Genomic DNA, 17,991 nt, shown 5'->3' on the forward strand with positions numbered 1-17,991 from the left:
GCACCAGTTTCACCACAGACACCAACAGCATTTCCAGCCAAAAAACAATCTTAGCTTTTCTGAAAGGTTTTCTAAGAAACACTTTTTTTCCCCTTTAGCAAACCATGACTCATTGCTCTGTATAGAACAAACAGCCACCAGATACAGAAGCTTAAGTGCCAGAAAATGCTCCACCAGCTCAGAGAGTGTTTCAAGCAAGCGCCTCAGAACAGCCTCCAGAACCACACTCGTGTTCAAAGGAGGTGCTGGAGAACGCGCCTGTGTGAAATTTGGCACTACAGCTTCACTGGAAGGAACAGGGAGGTTAGTTTTGGCTCACATCAGATTCTCCACCCTGTATTTTGCTTTGAACAGTTTTAATGAAAAACGCAAAGTGAGATTCAGCTGCAACCATCAATTTTTATCTGAGGTTGGTCAAAAGCAAAAGAAATTTGATTTCTGTATGCTTAATGGTGGAGAGGGAATACATCTCTCCTTAGGAGAGACTCTGTATTTTGAGTTATCTTTGGAAGAGGAGGTCACCAGGAGGCCTATAACTCTTTCACAAATATGCAATGCATGTAGGCAAGTGAAATGTTGATGTGGTAGAAGATGGGTTGAATGGGTAAGTGCATCATCCAACTTGTAGTGCCGGGCAGTGGACAAGCCAGTCCACTTTGCTATTTCCAAAGGAGCAGTTAGTCACTCCTCCCACCTATTTAGCAGCAGCAAAATGAGAAAATGCTGCTCTTCAGCTTGGATAGATGTTTATTTCATTCAGAGAATCTCAAGATGCCTCTAGAGGAGCTATGATGCCCAAATCATTAAAGCTTTGCCTCTTGCCATGATGTATTTTGGAGCTTCTCTAGTTCCAGACCATGACGCATGGAAGGAGAAGGAAGTGGAGCACAGGTGCGGTAGGAGGGAGGAGAAAGACAGCCCACCATAAGACAAGGAGGGGGAATTCAGGATAAGCAAGACAGAGAGCCTCCCTGGACAAGTACACGAGCAAGCTAGCTGCCTGCCCTTTCAAGGGCCTCCAAACACATAAAAGACAAGAGGAGGTTGTTACAGGCCACGCGGACTTTCTCCACCCAGAATTCCACCGATGCAAAAGGCAGCATTCCCTGCCTCTTAAAAAAACAAGTATATCTTGCTAACATGGACCAGTAACATTTATTTCAAGTTTCCTGTCCCCTGTAATATCAGAGAACATACACTTAACTTTCCTCTTCCACAGACTACGTTGAAAATGTCTGAAAATGGGACAAGATAGCTCATAAATAATTGCAAAGCCCCTCCTGAAAGCGGATGAGAGGAAGGTGGGATTGAAGCTCAGAGCCAGGAAAGCTGGGAAGCCAAGGAGCAGAACAGAAGAAGGGCAAGGACAGCGTGCGATACCCCAGCTCCATCTGTATGCAGAAGCGAAAGGCAGGGAGGAAAATAACTGTGCAGGTTATGGCAGGCTTCCCCAGGTGTGGGGGATCCTCAGGGGAGGAACACCGTCAACAGAAAATGTAGCAGACCTTATCAGAGACAGCTGATGTGGCACACTCTACAAGAGCTTGTCTGCGATATCAGAACATCTTTTGTTCTCTAGCCCCATTCTTTCACCTGGCAGCTCACAGATGAAAAGACCTGAGATACGTCCCTGTCACAGGAGACTTTTCCTCAAAAGGCCCCTAAAAGGAAGAGGGAGCAGGGCAATACAGGGTCCATTACCGGGGATGAGTGGCAGAGGAAGCTTTACCCTCCTAATAACAACTTTTTTACATTTCTGGATGTTCTCCCTAACCCTGTCCCCTCCCTTCCTGCAGAGGGATAACAGAGCCAACATTGTCCATCACGTCTCAATCTGAAGTGACTCATTTATTCTCAGGAGATCTGTGTTCATTTTTTTTCAGCCTGGCATCCTAAGAAAACAAGGTTTATGTGATCATATTGCCTGTCATATGTCTAACTGTTTGTCCCTTCCTATTATTTTTGAATCGCACTGGACTGAGAATGGAGGGCTCAGAGAGATATTGAGTTTCTCTTATAGAAATTGAGCTTCTCTAAGATGGGAGGATCTCCATTTGATTGGGTAGGACAGAGAGAACCAAAGTCACGTCTCTACCGCGAGAAAGGCTAAGAACTAACTCGGCAGCTATCCACCCCTGCTGTCATTAGGCAACCAGCACAACTCGTGGCATGTAACAGGCCACAGCACGTGCTGCTTCTTGCCCTGCTTGTAGACAGCGGACGTGAAAGGGAGAGGAGAGCACTGTGTGGGGAAGGAGGGTGGGTGAGCTGGGTTATTATGATAGAGAAACACAACTTCATAGGAAGTCAGATCTCAAACATAAGAAAACTTGTTTTCTGTGCTCAGATTCCCTGCAACTTCATCATACATCAAGGACAAATGTCAATATTTCTCAATATGTAGCCACACGCAAAATAGCATACGGCCAGTCAGGATCTCAATACTGAGCCCATTATTAGATTTGTTGTTAAAACTTCTTCCAAGTATGGCAAGCAATAGTAAAGTCATTGCAAAGTCACTTTATCTCCCCATCTCCACTCTCTAGGTCCACATCTTTCAGAAAGTCCTGTAAGGTTCCTTGCTTTGACTAGAGAAGCCAGTTAGTTGTGTATGAGAAACAACTGGCTGCTATTAAAAGGGGACTTTTTACACAATTAATGTAAGGTTTCTTGAAACAAGCAAAAAGCATGTGCTGAATCAAATGCCAGTGCTCTGGGAATAGGGCTCCCATAGGATCGCAAGACTTAACTCTCAGATGAGTTTGTGACATTGGTAAAAAGCAACTTTCTACCCCAAGTGTACTCTGCAGGGGCATCTTCCTATATCCCCTGACCAAACTATTGAGGGAATTAAGGGAAAGAGAAGGAACAAAGAAAACGTCCCCTTTTCCTGTAGCACCACATGATGTATTTCATTTGCCCTATCCTTTCTGCTTCTAGTGACAGTGCAGTGTTTGTCTGAATTTTTAACAGATGTTTCTAAGTACTCTTGACCACTTCTGTCTCCTGAGGATTGCTGCAGTGGGATAGCTCGAGATAGTAATACAAACAAAGCTGTAAGAGGCTCTCGGGGATAAATCTGTAGACACTGCATCTAGGATGGGTGTGGGTATGGGTCCAAGCCTTATGAAACTGTGCAAATATCCTCTGAAGACTAACAAGCTGGAATGACCCTGCCTGCAGATGTTTTTGAGTTTACCAGCACCCCAGTGAAAAGCAAGACAGCTTACAGATAACTGCAACACCACCGAAACAGTCGGTGAGCAGGACTCGAGCTGAAAGCTATAAAAGCAGGGATATATTGGAGCAGAACGGAATAATGCCGAGGATGATGTGCGATAGCGTGACTCAATTTGAATGCACACATCAAAGACACCGAGAAAGGGCTCGGTCTGGGTTGAGGGAGAGTTTCCCAGATGTCAGGTAGCCCCTGGGAGTAAGCACACTGGAGTCATTTGACAGGTGTGAAGGTACGCATGCAGTCAGAACATGAATGGGTTTTTGAAAGAAAAAAAAAAATCTCTGCTTTCATTTTAAAAGAGAATGAGTATCTTGCACTTACCCTCGGAAAGAAGGCAGCGACATGTGCCTGAGTTTGCACACAGCCTGCAACAATAACCTAAAGCACAAACCGGTCATACAGTTCACTCGCACTTTATGGCTGCTAATTTACATACCAAAATGTACCCATTGCTACTGCATACCCAGATAAAATCTGTTGAAGCTATTGTTCATGTTTTATAGCAGCTGAAGCTGTTTTTGTTAAAAGGTCAGTCTACTGGCCAGGGAGCGAAAACGAGCAAGGAGGTGGCGCGGCTCCATCCACCATCCCGAGGTCTCTGCGGACGCCGACCACCCGCCGGTGCCAGCTGTGGCGGCACGGGCGCTCGCGGGGACGCCTGCACGTGCCCGCGGCACGCTGCGCTCGCTCCTCGCCAGGGTCGGAGACAGGCGCATCCATACTGGACACCGCGCTTCTCAACCCCCTTCAGGCTGGCGGCAGCTGGGTCAGTCACAGCAGTACCACGGCCCTCCCCACACCAAAAAAACCACCTATAAACCCCCCCAGCCCAAGGCACGCTTCCCCATAGATAGAGCCAGCTCTAAACACCACCATTCGCCAAGGTGAAGGTATACGCTTCTTCTGTCATCTTTCATATTAGCATCTCTCTTGACCCTTTTGTAAGATGATTTCAAAATTCCTCATTCTGAGAAACACTTGTTAAGCGTTGGCCCGATTGCTACACAAAGCAATAGCTTGGTAGTCACTGCCCACAAGATATATTTAGCTTCGTAAACTCATCATCAATGGATTTGGAAAGCATTGTCGCCAGCAGACTGGAAACCACACGCAATACAAACACATAATAGAACTTTTAATGTGCAAAGAGACTAAACAAAAAGATCCTTGACCTTCTTGCTTTCCCTTGCATACCATTATCCCCAGCGAGACAGCAAATGGGATGACGTTGAGAGCAACAGCTACCATGAAGCAACTTTGGAAGCCAATTTCTACAGTAGTTAAGCAGTTAATGGCGTTAATCAGAATGATAACTTATTAAATTCTGCATTTATGCAAATAGCATTTTGGCATATCACATGGAGACTTGAGTAGCAGAGCTTGCCAGGAAAGGTCCCAACATCTTTTAAATTTACTGTTTTTTCTTTTTAATAACATGCAAAATAATAGCAAAGGTCTATGCCCATGACTGTTGGCACATCAGACAAATCACACTTTAAATAAAAAAATTTTTTGTAGTCACAAATTAATCTCCATCCCAAATAGATTAACGAACAAATTGTTTGATTCTCAACCTTTACGAAGCAGGGATTAATCTCTACAACTAAATCCAATCTCTCCCTTTATCTTTTTAACAAGGAGTTGACATTTCTTATAGACCTTTCTAAAATAAGCAACATTTACTGAACAAAGAAGACAGCAGATATCCCTAACTCTCCACACTACAGTAGCTATAGGATATAAAATATAAAAATGTAAAGCAACACAATAATTTATGGCTGTGACATGATAGGACATTATTTGCATATGATGAGATGAATCAGGAAAACTGTGGTTGAGGATAGGCAGAATTTACAGTAACCTTAGTTTTGTAAAACCTGTGTGGAAAACTGATTGTTTTCCAAAAGCAATATCTGGCATCTTTTGGCTCTGGGTTGCACTTAAATTCAACAGGGATGGAAGAAAGAAGGGATTGGATGAACAACTATGAATTGTGCTTTTAATCGCTTTTGAGATGTACTAAAAATATCAAAATACGCTTATGCACCTAGTCGTCCCTTAGTTGGTGTTGTTCTTTAGTAAAATTAAATTCTGCATGGAAAGTTGCACATTCATTTAGTTCATTCTACGTCTTCGGGAAAATGAGGTGTGAAAGTGTTTACCCATCCCACTTGCAGCAGGATATTGTGCAAAATGAGTATTTCACCAATTGAAATTTTACCCATATTTTGCAAATGAATAATATGGTTTAAACACAAGCTTTAACTGTCTGTTTGTTGATGTATATGTAAATACACAGGCATCTGGGTACATTCCCTTTGTTTGGACAGAGTGTTCTCTGCAACACAGAATGTAAAAATATCTCTGGAAAAAATAATTGGCTTTTTTTTCTCTCCCCTTTGGGTACAAATTTCTGTTTTTAAATGAATGTGCAGGTTTCCTGTTACTGCGTGAAGCCTTTGCTTGAAAACACCGTCACTGACTAATTCTACGTTTAATTAAAACAGAATGTTTTACATCACAAACACTTTTTTTTTTTTAATAGCTCATGTCTTCTTTACCTTAACGTGATTCCCAGCTATTAAGAGAAGAAGGGATTTCTTTTTTTTTTTTTTTAATTTCATGAACGAATCCAAAGTTTTCCAGCAACTCTCTTTATGGAGTAAACTTATGCAAGCGCCGAAGCCTTTCCAGAGCAAACAGGATTCTCCCCACCTCCCTCTGGCTTTTCTCCCTACTGAATGCCACGGCCTTCACTCAACCAAAGGAAATGAAAGACAGACTGAGACAACAGCATCACGTGGGTGAAGGTCAGATTGATTTTCAGCTGTGTGGTGCTGTTTTATCACCCTCAGGACAAAAGTTAAGCCCTTTTTTCTTTTTTTTTTTTTCATGTCTGCTTTAACAGAGTAACTTATTTTTTCCTGAAATTTTGGTTGGGCTCCGTACCACCAGAATTATCAATACTAATGTAAAACATTTGTGGCTATCTTCTTCCTCAGAGTAAAATCCACCACAGCCCAGACACCACAATATTTCTCCCCGAGTTTCCCCGTTCCCCCCGTACACGCAGCGGCTCCGTTAAACTGCCGAGGTTCCTGCAGTGACATTCGCTGACAGCAAAAGGCGGCTCGGCCGCAGCTGGCGGCTGCGCAGCGGCGCTCCCGGCCGCGGCCAGAGGAGCTCTGCGAGCTCGAGAGGGGCAAGTTCACAAATTGCGTTTTCTCCCCCTCCCGCCTCCCGGCGCAGCCGGGCACGCCGAGCCGAGCCGAGCCGAGCCGGCGCCTGTCACTCGCCCGTCCGGACACGCACGGCCAGCGCCGGTGGCTCGGCCAGCTCCAGCCGCGCTTCTCCCAGCTGCAGCAGGACTTGCAAGCTCCTTCCTCCCTCCCGGCTGCGGAGAGCCGCTCTCCTCCTTTCCCTTCTCACTGCGACTGATGCTCCCCTAAAAGTAACGTTAGCTTCCACGCAGCCAGTTTTAGCTGGCCTGCTCTTTGAAATTGAGGCGATTAACGTAAAATGAAGCATTTTGTACCTCACAGCTATGTGCGTGTATCTAGTTACACAAGAGCAGCACCTTCCCGCCTGACCTTCACATTGCTGGAGTGTAAACTGGTGGCCAGAAAACTCCAGCAATATTCTCTCATTTAAGCTACGAGAGAGAAAAATCTTATTCACTGATGTTTTTGTGTTGTTTTAAATTTTAAGCTTGTTTTAGATGCATGAGGAATAAAACATTATTGTGACTGTCCCCTGAAGATGGTAATTGATCTTCCATAAAGCAAGGAATACTGTTGGCTTTACTGCTGTGTACCAGAGGCTCTAATCACAGTCGAGCCCAGCTGCAGCGGGCCCTGTTAAAACACCTAATGGGATACAGTTCCTACCTGAAAGGGCTCTTGTAAAACAGAACGGGCAAGAGCCGGCAGCAAAGGCAGCAGCGGAGAAGGGCTGTAAAGACGAGATCAGGCAGTTACCAGGTTGAATCGGGATGCAGTCGGAATGCAAATTAAATAATTGGCTCCGTTCTGTTAAACAAGAACGTGGATAACAGGTATCTTTAGCTCTTCTGAGGCTGCCCCAAAACAGCGTGTTGGAGCAGTTTGATTTCTCTTTTAGGGAACTAAATCAGTTACATGCGGGGACCAAGAAAATGAGAATATTAACACAACATAAGGGGGGAAACTATGCTAAGCAAGAGCTGAAATGATGAAAGACCAGAAAAGGAGTAAAGCAAGGAAGTGGCCTTGGCAGAGGGAGCCCGCAGTGGAGAGCGGGCAGGGATGAGGCCTGTCGCACCGGGAACCGAGGGGAGAACCAGGACAACCCGCAAAAGCCACATCACACACAAGGAGGAGGCAGACAGCAATCAGAGTATCATCATAACTGTTTTTAAAAGGGTCATAAAGACACGTTGTAAATAATTCCAGCTGATGTTCTCATACCACAGCAACATCATGCAGTTATTTTGATTTTTGGCTTGGCTTTCGGCTTGGTTGATTTGGTTTATTGATGCAGATTGATCAACATAATTCAAATTTGATTGGATTACTTCTGGAGTCCAGTAAATCACCTGCATTCATTTTTGCTAGGAGGAAGTGAATGCAGGTTTATATATTTATATTTCTGCAAAGTCATAAAGGGAATTTTATTCTTCTTCTATCTGTCCTTCCAAATTTTCTAATGAATAATTAGTAGATCCAGCTTTCTGAAATGACCATTTAATACAAGTTATATCAAATCTCATTTATTTTAGGAGAGATCATTAACTACAAAGTCTGCGCAAGTGACCTCAGTTCACTGTAGAGGAAGTGACTGGGAATTATGTTCAAAAAATCCATTCAAATGTTTAGTGTAACAGACTCCCTGGAGAAGAGAAAAGCAATGGGCCTCTTCAGCCTTTCCTTACCTCCTCCTCCACAAGGCTAACGATAATTGAGCAGCAACACAAGGAGGAGCCAAAAACTCGTTCGCCATTTGCTGAAAAAGATTTCCAGGGAAGCCTAGAGAAGACATGCTCCCACGTGCTAAAATATTGGTGCCTTCAAGGGGAAGTTCACCCCAGCAGTTATAGGTCTCACCACCACCAAAACCCACCAGGATTTAGCAACACGGCTCCACCAGCGATTTTGTGCACGCTATTAGGCAAGTCGGCAAGGCCACAGTTATAGCTGTTCAGGGAGACGGTCCTGCCTCCTCCCCGAACCCCGACCTCGCGTCCCCCCATGCTGACCCCAAGGCTTGGGCGGCTCCAGGGGATGCCAGGTCTGGGAACTGAGCACACTAAAAATTAATCCTCTTAATTTTCAGCAGTGTCGGTTCCCAAAGACAACACAAACCTTGTGTGAGCATGACACGAGAGACGGAGGGAAGGAATACCCCCTTCAGCAACAGTCAAGATTTATGCCAAACTAAGGAGACTTCAGCTTAATTCTGTGATGATGAAAATAAGAATAGTACTTGCTTATGTCAGAAAGTAGTTGCTAGTCTAAATGTTTTGAAGACTATGAAGTGCTCAAATGCCATAGGAAGTATTTAACGTGAACAGATCAGGTGCCTTGAAAATTCCAGATTAATTTTGCATTAGCAGAGGCAAAAGTTTGCTGCAATAAACAAGAAGTTTAATTAACATTACCTGTATTTTATTTAAATATTTAACTTAAATTTCTACTAAATATATTTTCAACAATTTTGAATTAAATAGGAAATTATGAAATCTAATTTTTAAAACTCACCTTGCTACAACTATTAAAATTATTTAAATGAAACAGCATTCAGGAGGTGCATACCTGTCACCAAAGCTTTGAAGAAAGTCCAGAATCTTTGGTGAAGGTCTAAACAGCTAAGGTCTTCTGATGTTCTAACCCAGCTTTGAGAACAACAGCCTCCCCAGCAGGTCCAGGGAAAGTAACTCCCTTATTCAAATTATTTGACTAGTTCAGTCCAATAACTAGTTCACGCAGAACCAAGAAACTATTTGGCAGATGATAGCTAATTGTCTCATGCTGGAGAAAGGAGCGAGACACCTAAAGGGAGCCCGGGCACCCAGCTCGGGGTGTCTCGGGGAGCCACGTACCTCTGCAGATCCATCCCGCTCGCAGCCTCCTCCCTCAGCCGGCGAGCAGGACGCCGGGCACCGTCCCTCAAGGCAGCCCCCGCGGCAGGCCGCATCCCGGGCTCCCGGACCCAGAGGACATCGCGGGATGCTCGGGCGAGCGCTCCCACAGCCGGCCGGCTGCAGAAGACCAACCCATGCTGGCAGGTTTCCCTAAAGCCAGCCGGCGCCGGGGGTGGAAGCTGCCTCCTGGCTCCCCCAGCCCGGAGCACAGCTAATAACATGCCAGCTGGATCTGCAGACACGCCAAGTTTAATGAGGCTACAACAAAAGCTTTCAAATAGGCACTACAGAATTTCTGCCGGGTTTTTTCTAGAGCTCATTTTAAAAAAATAGGTAGAAATTCTTGACAATGTTTGTATGCACTCTTGCTTTATTTTTAATTGATTTTTAAAAGACATTTATATTCTTTAAAATTCAAAAAAATCATCATTAGAAAGACTTTTTTTATCCCACTACTACCAGCAACAAAATTATGTTCTGTGATGAGTGCTTGAAATGCACTGCTGGTTGCTTTTTTTCTTTCTTTCTTTAAATAAACATTGAAGCCTTAATTCTTTTTCCCCACTATGAGGCCAGAGACCACCTTTCTGTCTCCCAGGTCTCTCCCGTCAGGAGAAGTATTACCCATCTCGCCCTGCTCAGGAATTAGGATAGACATGCAAATGTCCACTGTGCATCTAGCACCGGTGATGAAGGAGATATTTTAGCTACTCGGTGCCCTATTGGCAATACTTTACCACGTACCTCAGCCTCTTACTTTGGGGCAAGGTGGAGGAGATAAGAGGATTGTAAACAGGGAGACCCCACCACCACCACCAAGTATATGAACCTTCATGCCCCTCAGAGGTACTCTGCCTTTCTGTCCAAGATGGAACTGGATGGTGGGTAGATCTCCTATCTGGTCCCCTTTCTCAGCAGAGGTGGAGCAGAAGGGCAGGAGGTGTCAGGGAGGACACAGATGACCAGAGTCACAGAAGAGTTTCCATACGGGAATAAGTAAGAAGACAAGGAGTCTTCAGCTTGAAAAAGGAGAGCGTGGAGAGGCAGTAAAAGGAGCCTGCTCAGACACAAGTGGCTGGAGAAGGTGGGAAAGGAACAGCCATCACTGTCTCCCGCACTGGAAGACCTAGAGGGCATCAAATGAAAGCAGGAGGTGACAAAGCCAAAACAAACAGGAGATACTTCCCCCAGCGCGTAACAGAACCGTGGAGATCCTCACCCTGAAATGCTAAAAGCATACCTGGCTACAAAGAGAAACCTCAAAAAGCGAATTCGTGGAAGAAGAGTCTCTGAAAACTTGAATGAAAGCCACGAGGAAGTCTCAGGACAACAGTTTGCTGACAGCTGAGAGAATATTCTGGGGGAAAGGCAAGACATGGGCCATCAGGCTGCCTCAGTAAGGCCGTTCTTACATATGTGGATGAAGACTACCTGCCTGATGGTCTGCTAAGGGGTAGGGGGAGAAATCAGAAAAAAAGGCAGACATTCAGTGCACCTTTTGTTCATTGCTCATGTTTGCGACCTGAAAACCATGACAGTTCTTCTGAATCTGCAACAGCTACCAATAAGGACAAAACTCATCCCTTCAATCACTGGCCGGGCATGCACGCTTTCTAGCTGTGGATGCACACCTACCTACAAATAATCCATGCTCTCGCCTGCTTGAGACAGGACAACTCCAATGCACCCTCCATCAAACTAAGGCATTATTAAGAGGCTATGCTATAATGAGCACCCAATTTCCAGGCCACCCTCACTGCATTTCTGAATTGAGTTTCATGTATTAGCTTATATTAGCAGCGGTTCGGAGAGAACCCAGATGTGACCTGGATAACAAAGGAAGGTGCATCCCAGCACGCAGGAGCTTTCACCCCAGCACTTTGGAGGTACTGCTCTCTTTGCAACACTTTGGGTGCTTCGGACTTTGTTCACCTCCCGATTTCCACTGCAGCAACACATCAGGAGGAGAAACTGGCTTTTCAGACAGCCGAGTATCAAACCATTAAAAAACTCCAAAAGGATGTGTGCTGTCTTTAGGAAGCCTTGTTTAAAAGATGCAGTCACTTTTGTTTCTATCCATTTTCATGCACCTCTGTACTTACTTTGCAGACTACTTTTTGAACCAGATAAAAGTAGATAAAAGAACTCAATTAAAGTAGTAAGAACGGAACAGTCCCTTGCTGATACAACCAAGCTAACATGTCATCCTCAGCGCCTCACTGGGCCACGTGCTTAAACAATGACAGGGAAAAACATATGCTGGTTGAGGAAAGCCATCACCATCGCAAAGAAGGTTTTGTGCAGCCTCAAAGCGCAGAGCCGGGCCATCAGCGATGACTGTCAGCTGCGTGACAGCTGAGAAAGGGGTAGGTGCAGCTCATCGCTTCCCCTCCGACGGGGGGTTTTGGTTACAGCAACCGAAGTGCCTGCAGACGCGCTGGCAGGGCTCTTATCTGCACGCGCAGTGCCTGGCTCCCCTGCCCTGCCGCGCTCCCCGGGGAGCGCCGCACAAAGGTGCCGGCGGCGCCGCGCCGGGCAGGAGGCGGGCGCCCTGGCACGCGCTTATCTGCCCGCGCCGGCCCGGCTCTGCCTGCCGGCCCCGCGCCCCGCGGCTGGCACGGCCCCGCGCGCGGGAGCTCTGCGCCCGCGGCCCTCCCCGCGGCTCGCCCCGGCTTCGCCTGCCCTCGCGCCCGCGCTGCCGCCTCCCGTCCCGCTGCGCGCAGACCTCTACGGGGCCGCTAAGCGATCCAGACCCTGGAGGCTTAAGCGCTACCTGCGCCGGGGCAGTCAGACGCGCGGGAGCCCGGCCGAGCGTGCTGCGACGGCGGCGGCGCCTCCAGGAGCTCCCAGCGCCGACGGTGCTCCGAGCCTCGCGGGGCGAATTCCTTCCTCCCCCCGACAGCCGGGGAACCGCAGCCCCTGCCCCGCGCCTCGTCCCGGGAGGGCAATAACACCGACTCGCGGCCCTGCGCCGGGGGGAGGCGACGCGCGGGACGACGCAGGGACCGGTGCCCGCGCGCGCGCGCAGCCCCACGTGCGGCCGACAGCAAACACCCTGCCCCGGGCCCGTTTTCACCTCTGCGCGGCGAGAACGGAGAACTCCGGGGGAAATCCACGTTTTGACAGCGCGTGGCATTACTGAGCTTTTCTGATGCCAATTTTAAAACACTGCTACAACCTCTGGAAAGAAGGAAAACTGCATTTCAGCAAAACAACGTAGAAAAGAACAGAAAAGGAAATTTGTTATTCTTTTTAGATTGAAACACTAGTCAGGTTAAGAGAAAGGAACAGACTTCTGGCAAGGACAAGAGCACTCAGACCGAGCCACAACACAGTAATTAGGGCCAGTAGGTCATTAGAGCCACAGCTGTATAAACTAGGTGTATAATTAAGTTTCCACACTGCTTTTTCACAACTGTATTTCAGTTTCTTTTGTGGAGAACGATCCATAGTTCATTAATTTAAAAAAAGGCAACAGCAGCAAAAAAAATAAAATCTCTGACTTGCCAATCAGGTCCAACAAAAGATTACAATTTGGGGGAGGGCTAATTTTGGAAATACAGGTAAGAAGTGTATCTTTGTCAGTGTGAAGCACAAAGTACTACACGACAAAAGCATTAACGAGACACAGTCGCTTGTTGACAAGCTGCTGTATGTGGTTTTCTGGGTAAGCATCCTGCACACACAGTTGCAGGGCAATTATAATTCTTGTAGCAGGTGAAATGCAAGAAAATACAAAATTATACACTAGCATGAAACAGTTACAAGACCTCATTTCAAATGTAAGCCTAGTGTACAAGTTACAGGGCATTTAAAAGGAGCAACTGCAAGACTTTAATTATAAACTAGTTCCTACCGTACAGTAGTTTAGAAAAATCAGCCGCTTCCAAGCTGGCAATATCCATATATAGCTCTGCTGCTGTTTGAAACAGACAACCTGTAAAGTTATCAACAACAGAAGAGGACCTCATGAAATGCTCAGAGACCCCGGCGTCACCTACTTCTCTCCAGTTCATTGATGCGCTAATTTGCTTTAAGGTACTTTATATTCAGTTGAAAAACTGAAGAAAAAATTTTACACAAGGATATTCTGACCCAGTGGGAGGGAAGGGGTGATGTGGGTGGAGGAGGCAAAAATAACGCAATAAAAAGACTGAAGCTAAAAACAGACTAACGCTTGTGGATTATAACACATAAACAAAATGGCAAATCTCAGGGCTCTTAAGCCACTTTTCATCGGACAAGAAACAACTCTGTATCAGGCAGCAGACAGTATTATATTGCAGAATAGTTGCTTAATGTATGCAGTGTCTAGTGCTGGCTAAAGGACACAATTATTTGTAAACCCAGCTGTGATTCTTTACTCCTGTCAATAATAACATTGCATTATGCTATAACATAATAGCACCTATGCTATAACAGCAATGTGCAAAAAAAAGGTATAAAAAGGACTGCGCATGATGCTGATGGTGATTATTTAGTCTTTTCTAGTTAAGGGGACATAGGGCTATGAGTGAGTTTTAAATTAATTTTTAAAAACTTAACACACCTACTGTATACACTAAGTACTTTTATTTATTCTTAGCGTATTTTCAGAGATGCTCTCTGTTTAAGGCACTATTGCCCAGGCTGCTGCAGGGGAGGTCGTTTGTGGGGCAAAGCTGGGAGACGGGAAGGCATGAGGCAGCAAGGAAAGGGGATGTTCTTGCAGTGCAGGCTGCCCCCATTTAGACCCTGTTCAGATCCCTGTAGACACTGGAAACCTGCAGCCTGCAATCACAGGCATCAGGCATGCGTAAAGGTATAAAGGCACCTAATTCTGCCAGCGAGAGAACATCTATACTACACTGACATCAAAAGGAATACCATGCACTCATGCTACAAGAGATGTCTAGATTTCAGCGGTGTTTTGTCCTCAAAGAAACAAGTCTGAAACAGATGAAAAAGCAAGGGGGGAAATGGCTGTTTGTTACTTCCTTACGTGTCAAAGCAGCTGTGTTCAAACTGTATGATAACTTCAGCGCACTGTAATGAATTTCTAAGGGATTCCAGTGAAATAGATGGTTTATCCTGTTCTTTGGAGTAATCTCCTACGATCCTGCAACACTCCTGAGCTACAATACCTTCCTAACTTCGCTGTCCCACAGGAAGTCATTAGTTACGTCCTATTATCAACCTGGTAATATTATCGCTACAAATATTACCTGTATTGATCTGGAGCTGTGTAGACACGATTGAAAACTCTGCTTCAGATTAAGACATGAAAACCTAGCTTGCCAAGAGGTCAGGCTCTGCATTACAACCTCACGTGTGTCAGGCAGGCACTACAAATAAAAGGAGTGCAGGGCAACTAAGGACGCAGTCAAAGAGCTCCTTCTGTGGGATGCCATCTTTAAATACACCACGCTTCCTAATGCTGTCTTAGATTTTCACCCTGGTGGTGCAAGCCTGTTCTGCTCAACTGAACACCACATGTATCTCGCATGCTCTGAACAAAAATTCTTATGATTATCAAAGAAATAGGTGGGTCTGCACTTTAAAGTTTTTTTATGTGACATCTAGAGATATTCCAGATTTTCTCCATGGAAACATTCTCATTCCTGAGTATGAGTGCCATCCTCCTGTTTACATTAAATCACTTCAGAACATTTTAGATCAGGCTAAATAGAAAACAGGCACTTTTATTCTCGAACAAGGTTGTCTCCACATGGAGATAATCGGCATCTATCCCATGTATATGCAGATGGCTATATGGTTCCTTTTTATGACAAAACGTCTTCATGAATCAGCATCACGTATGAAGACAGTAAAAGAAGATGAAATTATACTACCTGCAATCAAAAATTAGCAATGGGAATATTAACAAATTCTTTTGATAGATCCCACAAAAATATAATTCGTTTTACTTAGTCTAACAGAATAGTATATTGAGGATAAATAAAAACTGAGGTGTGAAAATACTGACTGTATCTGTATGAGTAGAATCTCTAGATTGCTACATCTTAATATACGTTTGCCTCAGGAAAATAGCTGCTCCTTTTCATGGTGCTCGCGGACAACAGCCACAGCCTTGCGCGCGCTCCTCCTCGGGAGGCAGCGCCACGAGCCCCGGCTGGTCTCCAGCCCGCGCCGCTTCCCGGCCGCCCCTCGCCCCGGGCCGGCCGGCGCGGCTTCCCTGCCAGCGGGCAGGCCGGGGGGCGCTCGGAGCCGGCGGCCCGACCCACGTCCCCCCCTGCGCTGGGAGCGAGAGCCCGGATAAACCCGGGCACCCGACAAGCCTGGGGAATCCCAGCGGCCCTGACGGGCTTCCTGTGTTTGTTCTTGGCTGAGCTTAAACTTTACTGATGCCCAAGAAGAAGAGAAGGAAACGTGGACTAATTGCCGAATTACGTGGCCAGGGAGGGAATATGCACTCAGGGGAAAGAAGCTGGAGGGTCTGGGATCCTGCCGCTTCAGCGGAGGAACTACCCCTCTGCAATTCTCCACCCACCAGCCTAAGAGAAACTGGCTAAAAATCTCCTGGAAGAGTGTGGAGGAAAAAGTGATGGCAAAGTATTCAGTTCCTGGAAGGTGAAGGATGAGAACCTCCGATTTAAATACATACGAACATATCTGTGCTCGCCCTCCTAAGATTTTATTTAATCTCCGATAAGATCGGCAAGGCTTTTTACTATGCCCATAAACCGGCTTAGCATGCTCCCCAGAATTCCTGCTGCTATCCCTGCCCGTGTGAAAAGAGCCGTGTAAAAGCAAGAGATGCTGCAATTGTTCACACCGGCGCTCTGAGCTTTTTCGTACTTCACAAAAAGTCAAATCAAGATCAGCGTAGGCTGATGCCATCCTCGCTTCCATAAACTTCAGAAGAAAATGCCATAATAACCTATGGAGAATGGCATATTTTTAGGGTGGGATTACAAAACTCACACTTGGAAATTTAATCTCAGAAGTGTCACGTTCATTTACGGGGTTCAGAGGCCTTTCTTCATGGGAGTTTTGCACACTTAAGTCATTTAACTTTTTTAAAAATCTGCCTGCGTTTGGAGGGAGAGGAAAAATACCCTATCTGAAACTTTTAACACTGAAAAAGCCCACAACATTTTTACCTAACATAATTACTGACAGATTCCAATTGGAAAGCTGTTGCTTTTATTTTAATTTTATTAAAGGAGTGAACAAAGGCTACCCAAGGCACCACAATAAAATTACATTAACTGTAAAATTACATTATTAATTCTTTAGTCTCACTTGAGGCCTCAAGCTGTTGCTATGTCCAATTACCCAGCTAACCACCTGTCAGAACTGCAAAGCTAGTTTAACATTACCTCCAGGACAGTTGTGTGCCCTGTGTTCAGTCAGGTCTGCCAGTGAATCGAAGTCCTGCTGACAGTTATCGCAGGTGTAAATTGACTCATCCTCCATGTCTTCATCTTCCTCGTTTCTCTCTTCCTGACTCGTCACGCTGTTCCTCTCTTCCAGGGCCCGGCTGTCCTTCGCATCGTGCTCCAGCTCTCCTCCCAGGCCACCTGCCAACGGGAAGAGCACGCTCTAAGTTTTACAGGTCTGAAGAAATAAGAGGTTTAAGAATGATGTTGCACTTATTAAGACACATTTAATTACAGCTGCTCTCACATTATTCCCGACGCCTTTTATTATATTAATGTGGTTTTTATATCATGCGGTGCAACAATTCTCAACTGTACGCGCTACTGCTTGGTGTGAATCCTGCAAACACACTTTTTATGAGCTTCTTTAGTGGGTGTAGAGCAGCAATCTCCAACTCTGTCACATAAACTTGTTAGTGTTTCATCACTTAAACCAGATTCTCAAAGCCTGAAAGACTGGCAAGATTAATTACAGCTCACAAAGAGAAGGCATGTGCTGAATTCTAATTCTTAATGCTCCCCACCTCCAAACCCCAATATTACTAACAGTGAGGAAAAAAAAACAAAAAAACACCGTAGTTCAAGACCCCCAAAGAACAGGTATATGCCACTGTGTGAGAGGGCCCATAAACCAATGTGAGTCAGTCCGGCGAGTAAACCTCGAGCGCTGTCGCTCTGGTCGCGAGGCCGACGTCATTGCACGTGACCTTCAGATTTCTCAGATGGTTTTTTATCCAGCCTGTGAGCCAGGCATGGGAAAACATCAATGTCTTTGCCAAACAAACCGCAAGTTTTCATGAATTAGTGTGCCTCAAGATTCAGTTCTCCACCAGCTCCAGAAACACCCCATTGCAAGGCTGCGTTAGCTGGAGAATCAGCTTTGCTACACTGGGGCAATACACGGTGTTAGCAGGGCTCTGCTACCACCCTCCACTGAAAGCACATGTTTTATACCATCTTCTGCACGGAGCACGATAACATAAATCGGCTACTGTAAAATGCTTTGCAGTTTTCCACGGAGCGCTCGTAACATGACATACCCTTCGCATTGCAATGGAAATATTAAAAATCAATGCCTGCTTGTGGCGTATCGCAGCATCTCTCTTAGCAATTAACTGATCTACACATTTTCAGGTTCTTTTACTGTTAAATTATACATACCTTTCTACTAGAAAATTTCCATTAAGGGTGAGATATAATATGCATCTTAACAGATCAGATATGCCACTTATACACAGAAAATGAATTTA

General features: G+C 45.6%; 1 protein-coding gene across 5 annotated transcripts in view; it reads right to left on the reverse strand.

Moving 5' to 3' along the window:
• Positions 1-17,991, reverse strand: part of ZNF423 (zinc finger protein 423) — a 229,795-nt gene that overhangs the window by 146,306 nt on the left and 65,498 nt on the right. For 4 of the 5 annotated variants that reach the window (XM_067302563.1, XM_067302561.1, XM_067302562.1 and 1 more), the window contains 2 exons: positions 16,682-16,882; positions 13,216-13,296 (listed from right to left, as the gene is read on the reverse strand). In XM_067302563.1, coding sequence (XP_067158664.1) covers positions 13,216-13,296; positions 16,682-16,882 — 282 coding nt within the window. The remainder of the gene's footprint in view (positions 1-13,215; positions 13,297-16,681; positions 16,883-17,991) is intronic. The other variant, XM_013941081.2, reaches the window with a different exon arrangement.

This window comes from Apteryx mantelli, chromosome 10 (assembly GCF_036417845.1).
Source record: "Apteryx mantelli isolate bAptMan1 chromosome 10, bAptMan1.hap1, whole genome shotgun sequence".
In the NCBI taxonomy this organism is placed as follows: domain Eukaryota; kingdom Metazoa; phylum Chordata; class Aves; order Apterygiformes; family Apterygidae; genus Apteryx; species Apteryx mantelli.